This window comes from Oryza sativa, chromosome 2 (genome assembly GCF_034140825.1).
Source record: "Oryza sativa Japonica Group chromosome 2, ASM3414082v1".
Taxonomy (NCBI): Eukaryota; Viridiplantae; Streptophyta; class Magnoliopsida; order Poales; family Poaceae; genus Oryza; species Oryza sativa.
The window spans coordinates 34,326,195-34,339,920 of record NC_089036.1 but is presented as its reverse complement, the minus strand read 5'-3'; the positions used below and the strand labels follow the sequence as shown (position 1 = coordinate 34,339,920).

The window sequence follows — 13,726 nt, the reverse complement described above, 5'->3', positions numbered from 1 at the left end:
GGGAAGGGTGCGGGTGGACCCCGGGGGAAATGGAATGGGCCACCGCACGGGCAGACGCGGCCTATTTATTCTCGGCCTGTCTACTTTGCCTGAGGCCCACGAAAACGTGGCCTGCTTGGTTTGCTTGCGGCCCACGAGAAGATGGCCCGTTGTCTTCCCCGCGCTGCGGCGGCCTCCGCGAATTCATCACACTACTCCACGCCCTAATTCGCCGCCGCCGCTTACTCACCTCCTCGCCTGTCGCCTCTCGGTGCGAGTTCTACTCACCGGCGCCGGCGACGGCGACGACCCTGGTTGGCGGTTGAATCGTCGTCCTCGGCGTGTGATGGTGGTGGCCATGGCGACGAAGGAGGAGGAGGGTGGGCCGTCGAGCCGCGTGCCTCACCTTCCGTGGATGCGGAACCCCGTCGACATCGACTCCTTCTCCGGCTGCCCCGTCGCGCACCTTCCCCGTCTCGATCCCAGGTGAGCTCCCCCCCCCCTCCACACCCCCCTCTTTTTGTATACTTTCGATCACTTGAATAAGCGATTCGCTAGCTTGGACGCGAGCTCCTAGGCGTCGTGGCACTGTGAAAGTTTTATGCATGGAATGAACTTAGCTGTCGATAACTATGCGGTGAGGATGCTAATTAGTTTGCATCCTCGTGGGGTATGAACTATCAAGTAGGTTTTTCCTTTTTTTTTTTTTGGTCACGGTTGATTTGTAATTCTGGGATTAGGCGATTTGTGTGTGACCATAAGATGTTACTCCAACTGGACATCAATGGCGTTGTGTAATTTCACTAAGCTAATAGTGTTCAGCTGGTGTCCGAGTATTCAGAGTTGGAATTTGTACAAGTTCGGTTAGCTCTAAAACACACATATGCACCCATGACCCATCTTGTTTGGTTCTAAGAGAGTTTGTAATTTCAGTTGTTTTGCTTGCGAATCTCCTTTATTCCCTCGCTATTCTTGAATGCGTTTTCAGTGCAGTTAATTTTGTTGAGGTACTTAGAAAGGATGCTTTTAATACTTCATGCTGTTAAGAAATACTAACATGTTTACTCCTGTGTTGGCTATGTTTTACTGCTTTAGGTTGGTGAAGCCATTGCAGAGAATGGGGATAGAATCATTTTTTCCAGTTCAAGTAGCAGCATGGCTGGAAACTATTGGTCCTGGTGCTTTTGAGAGGGATATCTGTATTAACTCCCCAACTGGATCTGGCAAGACTCTTGCTTATGCTTTGCCTATCGTTCAAATGCTCGCTACTCGAAAAGTAAGGTGCTTGCGTGCTTTGGTTGTGCTACCTACAAGGGATTTAGCATTGCAGGTTTGTGCTGTTCCTTTTACCTTCTACATGCTAGTCTAACCAGAACAGCTAGTCAACAAGTCTATTTCATGTTCTTCAGGTTATGTTGAACAATACTGATGTTCCATGAATTCTTTGTTCAATTTCAGGTTAAAGAGGTTTTTGATGCTATTGCTCCTGTTGTGGGCTTGTCAGTAGGCTCAGCAGTTGGTCAATCATCAATAGCGGATGAAGTTTCAAATCTTATTGAGAAGTCTAAACAAGGGCTTTTCCCAAGTCTTGATGAAGAATATATCCAAATGGAACCACAGACTAAAGTTGATATATTGGTGGCAACTCCTGGAAGACTGATGGATCATATCAGCATGACAAAAGGTTTCAGCCTGGAGCATCTTCAATACCTGGTAGGTTGATGGGAACAATCTATGTGTCCTCTTGAGTTATATTCCACCCCCTTAATCTTCCCCGCTTGCTTACTTTTCCTAAGATTACTTGTTTGTTCTTTTGTTCAATCAGCAATAGCAAGAACATGATTATTCCAGGACAGCTTGGAATAAGGAAAATAGTTTATTAATATATTTTACCTTATGTTGGTTTCACATAATTATTGGATTGACCAGACCAGCAGTTTATGCTTGGATATGCACTTTGATTTTAGCACTAAGAGTCTTCTTTTCCATCTTTTTAGTGCCTTTAATTTCTACTTAATATATTGACATTTCAGGTTGTTGATGAGACGGACAGGATGTTGAGAGAAGCTTATCAGTCTTGGTTGCCAACAGTTATCCAGCTTACTCGCTCGAGTGATCAAAACCATTCCTGGTCAGACATGAACGGAGAAACTCTACTGCATCCATTGACTACCATTAGACGATCGTTAGTCCCACACTACCTAATTACATTGTCATATTTTAGTATTTTACACTCCCCTTTTAGTAAAGTTCACATATTACTTGTAATACTTATGCGTTATGATTCAGCCCTTCCTGCTATTGTAGCTCTGAGGATTGTTTGTTGATCTGTACTTCAATTCAAAACTTGATTAATCTATGCTATGGCATATAGGGGTGTTGAGCGTGGTTTTAAAGGTAAATCCTTTCCAAGATTGGCGAAGATAGTTTTGTCTGCCACACTGACTCAAGATCCTAGCAAGCTTTCTCAACTTGAGTTGCAACATCCCTTGCTGTTGAATAGTGGAAAGAAGCGCTACAGAATTCCAACAAAGCTTCAGTCCTACAAGCTGGTTTGTCCTCATCTCTATGTAGCACATTTTTAGCCGTTACATCTTTAGTGCTGGTGCATCCAATGTGTAAAAGTCTATTTGGAAATTCTGTATTTTCTTGTTCATCTTGATGATGCGTTGCACCTGCAGGTCTGTAAATCAAATTTAAAACCACTATCTCTGATTGTTCTTCTCCAAGAGCTGCGTGGGGAAAAATGTTTAGTTTTTACTTCATCTGTGGAATCCAGTCACAGACTGAGCACCTTGCTGGAATTTTTCGAAGACTTGCCCTTCAAATTTAGTGAATATTCACGTTTGCAACGTGAATCGACTCGGAGGTAAGTTCAGTTTCATGGAGCTGTTAGCAAATAGACAACATAAAAATAGTATGCAAATATCATATCTAGCTGACCATTCCTTGTTCAAGTTCTATGGATCATAATATTTTCTGGATCATGTGGATTTGAAGTTTGAACTGCAAGACCTATGTAACTTCTGTTGATGATAGGATGTAATTTTTGGTATGTTGAACTTATTCACACCATGATAAGTTACGGGATTAGCAACACATATTTTTTGCAGGAAGACACTGGATGCCTTCAAGGAAGGGAAGATAGATGTTCTGATTGGTACAGATAGAATGGCTCGAGGAATTCATATTGATGGCTTAAGATATGTTATCAATTATGACATGCCACCGTATGTAAAAACATACATCCACCGAGCAGGTCGTACTGCTCGGGCGGGAGAGTCTGGTTCTTGCTTCACATTTTTAAGGAAACATGAGGTAATACATTGCTGAACAATTATAAGTAGTTTTCCGTTCTTCTAGTACAATAATATACAGTGAGTTGATTTTATTAATATGACATGGTAATTACATGATATGACTATATGTGTAGGAAGCTTGCACATGAAAGATTAATCGCATGCCTGTATTTGTGATGTTTAAAAACATAGAAAAGAAGTTGAGTATTTATTGACTTGGTATATGTTAGATTGACGCTAATTGATATGGTGTAGAAAACAGAAGGGGCACCACCGATTACCTAGCACTGGGACTTTCTGTTTTGGTTTAGGACTTACCAATGCATAAAACACCTGATGCTTATTTTTTATTGCAACATATGTCCAGATGTGTGGATAACTATGGTCTGTGTAACCTTTCTACTTTATTTCACTAAAAGAATGCCTAATTGAATACTGAGAGCAGGTGCCATAAGTCTAAAATCTCATTCTAACTCTTTTCTTTTTATTTGGGCTGTCTTTGCAGGTTAAGGCTTTTGACAAAATGCTCAAGAAGGCAGATAATTCTAGCTGCAGTCTTCATTCACTACCAGAGGAATCGGTAGAAACCCTTCGCCCAGTTTTTTCCTCTGGTAAGGTTGCAGTCTGTTTTGTTTAAGATGCACTAATGCATTATTACTCATATGATTTGTGTTAAATTTAATCTTTTTTTTTCTGACTGGGTGATCAAAGCTCTAAAGAAATTGGAAGAGTCTCTTGAATCAGAAGCAACAAAGAAATCTAAGTCGGGAGATAAAGCGCCTAATGCTTCTAAAAGAAAGAGAACCATCAATACGTGAAGCAGTATAGATTAGTTGAAGTTCTAATTTATTCTTTGTATGATGTATCTGCATCTGCTACATAGATTTGGTGAGTTCTACTTTCTCAGATGGCATGAAGTTTCTTCTTTTTATTTACTGTTTTGTCTGCTATAGCTTCATCCACCAGCCCTATTAATTTGATAACATCATCCAACATCAGTTAGAAAGGAAGGGGTAAAACTGTCAGGACTCTGGTGTTCATTGAGTACCAGTAAAAATGGGCTAGAGTAGAGTTTGGAGTTAAACATGACATATCACCAGAGCTCATTGAGTTCTTATAATATGGAGATATGCTAGATTTGAACATGATAAGTGATGAACATTAAACCATGTGGTTCAAAGCGGGTTGGGTCTATCCATTTATCGTTTAAAGTATGGAGGGCGAAACACCCACTTGATCATGATTTATCCCTTGTTTGATTTATAATGCTGCCTTTCCAGTGATTCCAATGCTGTCTCCTTTAGGTGATTCTCGCCTATGATAATTCTGCAACAGGCTCAGCATTTAATCATGGATGTCCAAAACAAGAGGGATGGTTTGATGTGTCATGTAATCCATTTGCCGTGCAATCCCCAAGCAGCTTTCCCCATCCCTGCAACCTGCTGCTTATTTTTGGTGCACGGTACAGTAGTTCTCTTCTGCTTTTACACCAGGGAAGGAATTCTTCTTTCCTTCTGTAGTTATAATACATCCACTGCTTTTCATGGCTAGGAAGGAATCTACCCCAAAGTAAAGTTGGGTACGTTCACATCAATGTATCGTCGCTGTTAACCTTTTTGTTAGGCTTTACACTTGAAATATCTATTACTATTACAGTCTCTGTTAGTAATGCGGTTTGTTACTCCATTTTCTAGTGCCTTTGAGATTCCAAATTTCAGGCAGAAGGTTGAGAATCCCTTGGCCTTTGTTTCGGTTCATTTTCCTTTTTGCAACAGTTGTGCGGCTTCATCTGTCTCGCATTAAAATTTTTTCATCATCTTGTGTCCAGTCTTGTATTTTGGTTTTCTCTAGAGCAATTCTAGACTATTTTTCATTGTATTAACTCATCCATCAGAGTTGTCACTGCGATATTTTTGTTTAGAGCACGACCAAAGATGCCCTTCATTTACTTCACCAACGTGGGTGCATCTCCCGTCCGAATCCTTGAATCTATTCATCATATCATTCCTTCTGGATTTGTTTACTTGAAGCCAGCCCATCGCGACGTGCGAGTTGAAAGCAACGAAGGAATATTGCAGTTTGGAGTAGTAGCATAGCTAGCATGTATGAACATATCACCTTGCCCTCTTCATATCATTCAACTTTGTTGCCTCCTGCATCGCAATCATTGGTGCTTCGTCGTAAGGGGAAACCTAACTGTTCCAGCTCAAGTGTTAGATATATAATTTCTTATACACATTCTGTAGGTAATTTTCAGGAACAGGTACAGCCTGTTGTTTCTGCATCTAATCTTCTATATGTCTGATGGTCCGGAAAGCGCCTGGATTGCATCAGCGTGAAGGAGACTTTACAGCTTAAGCTGCTGTTAGAGAGCAGAGCATATCCTATCCCTGATTCACGCACAAACTTCAACTCCAACGACAAACCTTTGCACTTGATGCCTGTTCCAGGCTACGAAGTACTCTGATATTTTTTTTGAATCAGAATATGATCAGGGTCCCTTCTGGACCAATAATTTCGATTCCTCCTTACCTCTACAGTCTTCATTCAGCAGGAGAAACGACAGCTCCACGACAAATTTAACAGAAAAGAATACTGCTAGAGATTATATTAGAGAGCAGCTCAAAGCTCAATTGCTCAAAAGGAGAGGAGGAAAGATATCAGAAAAGCTACTATACCATATCAACAAGAAAAGCTGGAACTAAAGCTCGCATGCTTAACATCATTTTTCTTATAAACAAAACAAAAGAGAGAGAGAGAGAGGCAAAGAAAAGAGCATCGCCATTTCACAATTCCACCCCTAGAATTAGAAGACATATCCTGATCACTCAACTTTCCCATGGACACTGTCCAACCTCACTGTTTACCTCCGGCGTCGTCACATCCGGTGGCGGTGCCATTCACCAATGGTGGTGATGTACCATTACCACCTTCATGTAGGGACCCTCCAGCGCCTCCCCCAGTGCGGGGGAGGAGCGACGAGGAGGTGGCGGAGGAGATGGCCGTTGCGAGAGAGATCGGCATCAGGCATAGCCCCTTCCCCTGCAGGTACTGCATGGCGGAGCCCATGTCCTCCTCCATCAGCTTCGCCACCTGCTGCTCCGTCACCCGCAGTGTGCCGCCACCATTGTTGTCGCCGTTGCTGCTGCCATTGGCCGCCTCGCCGTTCCCGCTGCTGCTGGTGGCATTGCCATTCCCATTACTCTGCAAAAAAACACACCTAAAATTTGAGCAAATGACTCGAGATTGTAAAATCTCTGTGCCATTTCTTCAACAGAGAGGTGATGTGGAATTGATGGGCGTTTTTGTCACATTTGAGGTAGTTGACCTTATGGTAGCTCGGCTGCTAGTGTGTGTTCAGACTTAAGGGGTTTGAATTGTCCTTAGTGGGTTAGTAGCTTCTACAGGCTAATACTATTATGCTTGATTTTTTTTTTCAGTAGTACTACCTTGTCACTTTTCAGGCGTGTTTGTCCTTTTTGGATCCAATTCTTGAACTACCAAGATTCCTTCCGACCTTATCTTTTTGTTGCGTTGGTACCCACTAAGGTTTGATCAGTTTCTTAAGCAAATTTATGGCACATCTCCTTTTGATTTATGCTATTTTGCAAGCATGCATTTGTTTTTAGTAACTCGTCTGACTTCTAGTCCTCCAAATGCCAAAGTTAGAATCACTGATAAGATTTAACATGCTTATATTCCATTATATGAACTTCTTGACAGATCTACTTTAGACAAGAGATAACCATTTGCTCGTTTATAAAAATAAAGAAAGTTAAATGCATCAGAATCAATACACTAACTTTAAAGAGGACAGATAATGACTACCTATTATCACCAACCTGATGGTAAAAAAGATAACACTTTCCCTAGTCACTTTGTGCTGTAATAAACATCATTATAGCATTTTGGGCTAAACATGTTTGTCCTACACATATCAGCAAGTCCTCGCCTAGTACCATTAACCATTGATTGCGTCATTGGTAGTGCTCTAGATTTTCAAAATAAAGCATCATATAATATAAGTACCTCTGATGACATGTTAGCCACTAGAGGCGCGACTGCAGAAGCTCCCCCCAATCTGCTCATGCTGAGAACCTGCGCGATTTGAGACATTCAAGGGACTAACTTATTAGCAACAGGCAGGAATTCATCTATCTGTAGAAAAGCAGGGTTAGATTACCTTGACTTGGAGCTGGAGGAACTTCACATAATCAATGATCTCGTCGAGCATCGATGCCTTGTCGGTCTGCAAAACGAAATTCCACATCGTCATTTCAGTGACAGTGATCCGTGTCACTCTACTTTGTGCTGGAGCAACCCTATCAGCTAAGATATGAAGATGGATGTCAGTTTTTATTCCAAATCCCATCAGATCAGCACCCATTATCGCTTCAGATACTACAAAACAGATTACAGTTTGTGCAAAACAAGATATCAGACGTGACGCTGGAAGCTCCAGAAGTGCCAACCATGGCATGTAGCTGTGGGACTTGTAGTGCTCTCTATCCAGTTCATGGAGAACAGACGAGGCTGGAACATTAGACAAGTGCCCGTGTCTCCTGTTCTTGTGTTTTGCAGCCGTCACATAGTCCAAGTATAAATGCATGTCTCGAAGTTAAGACATGTGCATATATTATATAACACCTAGTACTAATCCATTCCTTTCTTGATGTTCAGTTCTCTAGGAACCTGGTGGCTAATGCAATGATCAAGTCCATAGTTTAATCTGCATTCCCCTAAATTTGAGCTGTGGCTATTCATCTGTTACTGTTGGTGGCCTAACGGGTAGAAACATTTCTCATTCATTTCGGCATCATGTCTGACCTCCCTTTCCCCACTACTGCCTTCACCATCAATTAGCATCTAATCACCAACCCAAATCATCCAACGAAAGCCCGACACGTGTCATTCACCACCGTTAGCAGCTAATCACCAACCCAAATACTCCAATGAAAGGCCAACATGTGTCAGTGTAAGCATCAGAACATCAAATCAGCAATGCATCATATGCCTCATGTCCCCTCTTTCCTACCCTATGATGCACTTACTATTTTCCAATCATACAGTGAAGAATGAAGATATCACATCATGTTAATTGTAAGAGAAACAGAACATATGTGTTAATACTGCAATAAATCAACACACTTAGCTGGTCACTAAGTTTTAAGATAAGATATTTACACACACAAAAAAAAAAGCAGAAAGCATGGGTGCATCTTCATCGCATTTCAAGGAAAGCTTCCTACTTTGTTCAAAGATGGCGCAAAGAAGTAAAACAAAGCAAAAGAAGAGGAGCAAAAGTGAGGAAAATTTTCAGCTACCTTGTTGGCATTTGGGACCAGCTCCTGCAACGCCTTCATCCTCTCAGCTATCCTCTCCCTCCGGAGCTGCAAATCAAACACATGCAAAGTCTCAGGAAATCACAAGAACACAACAAGTTCCATCTCATTTCAAGCTCTTCTTACTACCGAAACCACCATTTCTAGCCGAAATTTGAAGTGTGCAACAGGTCAAATTGACTTGTTAGGTTGGTCCAAAATTTGTGGAGCTCCAGGAGCAAGAAGAACACACTCACACAACATGGCATGGAGGCAATAAAAAATGGGGGCGAGAAGGGAAAGGTGGTGGGAGAGTGGTATACACGTTCGGCGATGCTGTGTGGGTCAGTGGCTTGCCCTCTCCTCGCCCGCTGCCGCTGCCGCGGCGGCGCCGCCGCCCCTCCGCCCGACGATGCCCCAGCCGCCGCTGCCGCCGACGCCGACCCGCCGCCGCCGCCGCCGCTCGCGGCCGCTCCGCCACCGAAGCTCTGCGCCGGCATTGATCCTCCCTTTGACATGAGGAAAACAAGAGGTGCATTCTTACGAGTGGAGCAATTGATCGAACAGGGAGCAAACCAAACTCCGTTGAGCAAAAATCAAGGAAACAATCCAGATTCCTGAGTTGTTTCCAACCTTGGTAAAGAAGCAGAATGAATTGGGGGGAGAAGTTGAACCGCTTCTTGGCCGCGTACCTGCCCGAACGGCGGCGGCTGCATGGCGGCGGCGCCATGCATTCCGGCGGCCCCGAACCCATTGTACAGCGCATGGTCACCTCTCTGCGAAGAAGAGAACCCAAAGAAACACCATATATAGCTCAAGTAAACCGAAGCTTCAATTCACCCTTCAAGTTGTAATCGTTGAGCTATATAGCAAGCGATAGAAATATAGAATCGTACAGCGCCATTGGGGGACTTGAAGGCGGCGTCGATGTCGTCCTGCGACCGGTCAGCGAACAGCGACAGGGGAAGGAACCCGGCAGCGCCGCCGCTGTCATCGCCGGCGGCGAGGCCGTGATGACGGTGGAGGTCGCTGAGTTGGAGCATGATGGGCTTGTCGCCTCCACCGTCGATCTGGTGCTGGCGGAGGCGGGAGGCGAGGAGCGCGGAGTCGTCGAACGCCGCGGCGGAGTGGTCATCGGAGGCTCCTCCTCCTCCTCCTACGGCGCCGGCCGTGAGGTCCCAGGCGGGCTTGCCGGAGCCGAGCTCGGACCACACCGCCGGCAGCGTGGACAGCATCTGGTCGAAGAAGTCGTCCTGCCCGCCGCCGCCGCCGCCGCCGCCGCCGCGCATTTGGCGGGCGTTGGGTTGCATGGGTGAGCGTGTTGGAGAGGGAGGGAGGGAGGGAGGAGAGTGAGGAAAGGTGTTGGGAGGTTGGGTTTAAAAAGGAAGGAAGAAAGCTTTGTAGTGGTGTGGGCTTTTATAAATCTCACTTTACAAGTCTCATCTATCTATCTACTCAGGGGAAGTTTTATAGTCGATTTGAATGCCACATCTAATTTAAACCATATCATCTTCTTATTAATTAATAGGTACTAAGACCATTCCTAACTCAATGACTAGGATTGTGTCAATAGCATTAAATAAGTTGCCACCTAGTATAAAAAATGATGTGTCAAGTGATTAAATGAGGAAAGAGAAGGAAACCATGTTTTGTATGAGACATAGTTTCTACACAACATCCAAGACATTATGTGAGATAGGTGGCATTAAATTTAAGTATGGAATAGTGGTGTTTGCATTGGAATAGTAGTGTCTAGTACTATTATTTTTTTATGATGTGGAGTTTATGAAAACTATGTCTAGTGTCTTGGGTTGGGAATGGCCTAAGGCAATTTTCAACTCAATGACTAGAATAGTGTCTATATCAGTAGGGCATCCACAATGTAGTCTAAAACTAGTCCATAAGCAATAAAATATTCCATTCAGCCACCTAACAACATTATGGAACCAGTCCATAGCAAGAAAATAGTAAAAGCCAACTATAAGCATATGGGTTGCCCATATAAAATAAAACATGTTATTTCTCTCTATTTCCTCTCCCCTCTTAATACTAGTTGCTATCTATATACATTGTGAAGATAACAATAGTTATAGTCCATATGTGTGGGTCCCATCTATATGGACTACTTTTGCTATATACATTGTTGTTGCCCTTAAATAAGCTGTCACCTAGTATGAAAAATGATGTGACATGTGAATAAATGAGAAAAGAGAATGAAACCATGTTTTGCATGAGACATGGTTTCTACACAATATTTAAGACATCATGTGAGATAAGTAACATTAAATTATTAAGAGGATCGGAAGAGAAGAAGGTGATCATCAGCAATCTTGCTATAAACCTTGTTGGATTACAACAACACCTAATCCGACCTTAAAATGGAAGGGAATGTGGGTAGCTAGATGACATGTCGGGTTCTTAGCTCTTCCTTTTCCTTAGGAGGAAGAGTCCTCTTCCCAGGGAAAACGCGGGATGGCATTTCCTTTCTGAGTTTAACGGCGGGCCCAACCCAAGTTAAGAGTTCAGCCGGCCCATGTACGCTTGGATTAGCCCCTGAAGTACTCAACTAGTCAACCTTGTTTAACCCTCATCCGACGCGTCTTCCACCCACTGCCAATTTCCCAAAGCTTTGCTAGGCGTAACTGAATTTGGACCAAGATTAGGTGTTTGACACAAGCACAAGTAGAGAAAAGTCGGTTGTTTTTCCAGACACATATGCTTCTCGAACTGTTAGACAGTACCTTTAAAAAAAATTATGAGAAAGGTGTTTTAACACCAATCTTTCCTTTTCAAGTTTTGAAATAATTTATACTCAATTAATTATGCGATAATGACCCACCTCGCTCTACATATCTTCTCAACATTTCTTCTCATTTTTCCCTTCTCTCAAACGCACTAAATAATACTTTCTCCGTTTCACAATGTAAGACATTTCAGCATTGTCTACATTCATATAGATGTTAATGAATCTAGACATATATATGTCTCTAGATCCATTAACTTTGAGTAAATTGCACTCATGGTACAACAAGTTGACAGGTGGGTGCGATTTAGTACAAGAACTTGAGAATGTGACGTCTAAGTGCAATAACTTGGTAGGTGGGTGCGCTTTAATACAAGAATTTGATAATTTAGTATTTTGGTGCAATAACTTGGCTAGATATGCTATTTTGGTTAATGAGTGCTATGAAAGTTCACGATGTTAATATGTCATCACATAGCATTCCCGTAGATATAATCTTATATAATATGTAAGAATATATTGCTCACCTAATTTGCACCATCGATTTAGATATTTTTTTCACCATCTCAATTACCAACTAGAAAATTTCTGCATGGTAAAATTTGTTTGACCTTGAATTACTAGAATGACAAAAAAAAAATGCTTGTACAAATCTACATAAGTATAACCTTGAGTAGGATTTAAGCACGGGTTTCGAACCGTCTACTTTTCCTTATCCTTATGGGAATTTAAGAGAGAGATCACTCCACTGAGTAACCGAGAGAGAAGATTCAGGCAAGTATTATCAACAGAGTACGTAAAAGCTGAGTACATATAGCCAAAAATACTCAAAATAATTAAGTTTTTACACCACTTCTCAAGTTATTGTACCAAAATCATACCCACATTTCAAGTAGTTGTACCCATAAGCTCATTTATTAAGTTTTTGTACTAGGTTGCACCCACTTGGTAAGTTGTTGTCCTAGCATGCTCATTTCTCAAGTTCCTATACTAAATTACACCAACTTACTAAGTTGATGTACCGTGAATGCAATTTACTCTTTAACTTTTATATGTATATGAGCAAAACTAGAAAGTCTTACCATATGAAACATGTGGAGTATATAGGACTTGCATCGGGCAAAACGAGAATTCAAGCCCATGCATCAACCTTTTTCTAAGCGATATTTTGAATCATTCCAAAAATTATTTTGCATAGTTTAAATTGCCTTTGCTCTCTTGACATTAATAACTACTACTTCCAATTCCGAAGAATTTAAATTAAGAAAAATCAATCCGTGGTAGCATGGTAGGACAAGGATACAAACAATGGTGTGGGCGGTACTATAGTACCACTGACCTGCCATGCCACTACGAGTGGTGGTACTGGTGTAGCAAAATCACACCATGATATTACACCACCGTGGTAAAATTGTTATACCTTGCTAGTGAAAATAGCGTAGCCAAAAGGATACAAATCTGAAAATAAGTTCTCAAAGAATTTATATTGAGAGTAAAGTCCATCACCGGTCACTAAAATTGTATCGTTGTGTCATCCCGGTCCATAAACTCGCAAATCGACCGTTCAGGTCTTCAAACTTGTTCGACTGTATCATCCCGGTCCCTAAACTTGTAGATCACTCATTTAGGTCCTCCAACTTGTTAAGTTGTGTCACCCCCGTCCCTAAACTTACTCATGTGAACTCTAATGAAGACAAACTTTATATCAAATTTGTAGCCCTCGACGCGATCTACAACTTTGTAGTTGATTTTTTTTTATTTTAAGTCATTTTTTTGTCCCAAAATGTAATTTTAAAATTAAAATATCAAAATCTATAAACATGCAACAATATTTTGGGACCCTAAACAGTTTTAATTCAAAAACTTTTCAACTACAAAGTTGTAGGTCGTGTCGAGGGCTACAAATTTGATATAAAGTTTGTCTTCATTAGCGTTCACATGAAAAAGTTATGAATTAATTTTTGATATAAAGTTTTTAGACCGTCCTGTTAAGGGACCGGGGTGACACAACTGAACAAGTTGGAGGACCTAAATGAGTGATCTGCAAGTTTAAGGACCGGATGACACAGTCGAACAAGTTTGAGGATTTGAACGATCGATTTGCAAGTTTAGGGACCGAAATGACACAACGGTACAAGTTTAGGGACTGGTGATGGACTTTACTCTTATATTTAAAAGGTTCATTTTTTTTTAAAAAAAATCATTCCAAATAACGCATGTCACTTTAGAGTGCTTACTTGACACTTGTCTTCTGCTTTTTCCCTTTATGTCCTTCTTATTGGCTATTACATTGGCTATAGATAATTTGGAGCTAGTAGTGGGCTATACTATCAAACTTGCTCTGAATGTTGTCAATGTAATAGCCAATTCATACAATAGTTGTT

General features: G+C 41.8%; 2 protein-coding genes across 4 annotated transcripts; one reads left to right on the top strand and one right to left on the bottom strand.

Moving 5' to 3' along the window:
- The first annotated feature begins 170 nt into the window (after positions 1 to 170).
- LOC4331005 (DEAD-box ATP-dependent RNA helicase 1-like) lies at positions 171 to 4,964 on the top strand. 3 transcript variants are annotated; one of them, NM_001416991.1, is made up of 10 exons: positions 171 to 465; positions 1,075 to 1,309; positions 1,438 to 1,692; positions 2,013 to 2,164; positions 2,354 to 2,531; positions 2,661 to 2,848; positions 3,093 to 3,297; positions 3,784 to 3,889; positions 3,990 to 4,166; positions 4,583 to 4,963. In NM_001416991.1, the coding sequence occupies exons 1-9, from the start codon at positions 326 to 328 to the stop codon at positions 4,094 to 4,096; spliced, it is 1,566 nt and encodes a 521-aa protein (NP_001403920.1). In that variant the 5' UTR covers positions 171 to 325; the 3' UTR covers positions 4,097 to 4,166; positions 4,583 to 4,963. The 3 variants fall into 3 exon arrangements, with proteins under 3 accessions (NP_001403920.1, XP_015627342.1, XP_015627340.1); XM_015771856.3 differs by having other exon boundaries at positions 214 to 465; positions 4,614 to 4,964; XM_015771854.3 differs by having other exon boundaries at positions 214 to 465; positions 4,559 to 4,964.
- Positions 4,965 to 5,856: 892 nt separating this feature from the next.
- On the bottom strand, positions 5,857 to 10,016 carry LOC107277582 (bHLH transcription factor RHL1). The gene is made up of 7 exons (XM_015771857.3): positions 9,496 to 10,016; positions 9,292 to 9,375; positions 8,923 to 9,108; positions 8,603 to 8,668; positions 7,462 to 7,527; positions 7,308 to 7,376; positions 5,857 to 6,482 (listed from the first exon to the last, which is right to left on the bottom strand). The coding sequence occupies exons 1-7, from the start codon at positions 9,907 to 9,909 to the stop codon at positions 6,135 to 6,137; spliced, it is 1,233 nt and encodes a 410-aa protein (XP_015627343.1). The 5' UTR covers positions 9,910 to 10,016; the 3' UTR covers positions 5,857 to 6,134.
- Positions 10,017 to 13,726: the final 3,710 nt, after the last annotated feature.

Excerpts from the sequence above, each read along its gene's own strand:
- LOC4331005 (XM_015771856.3), top strand. The coding sequence starts at position 326 with ATGGTGGTGGCCATGGCGACGAAGGAGGAGGAGGGTGGGCCGTCGAGC. Across the intron at positions 2,532-2,660 it reads AGCTTCAGTCCTACAAGCTG|GTCTGTAAATCAAATTTAAA; the intron begins GTTTGTCCTCAT and ends TTGCACCTGCAG. Across the intron at positions 3,298-3,783 it reads CATTTTTAAGGAAACATGAG|GTTAAGGCTTTTGACAAAAT; the intron begins GTAATACATTGC and ends CTGTCTTTGCAG.
- LOC107277582 (XM_015771857.3), bottom strand. The coding sequence starts at position 9,909 with ATGCAACCCAACGCCCGCCAAATGCGCGGCGGCGGCGGCGGCGGCGGC. Across the intron at positions 9,109-9,291 it reads AGCCGCCGCCGTTCGGGCAG|GGAGGATCAATGCCGGCGCA; the intron begins GTACGCGGCCAA and ends CTCATGTCAAAG. Across the intron at positions 6,483-7,307 it reads TGGCTAACATGTCATCAGAG|AGTAATGGGAATGGCAATGC; the intron begins GTACTTATATTA and ends GTTTTTTTGCAG.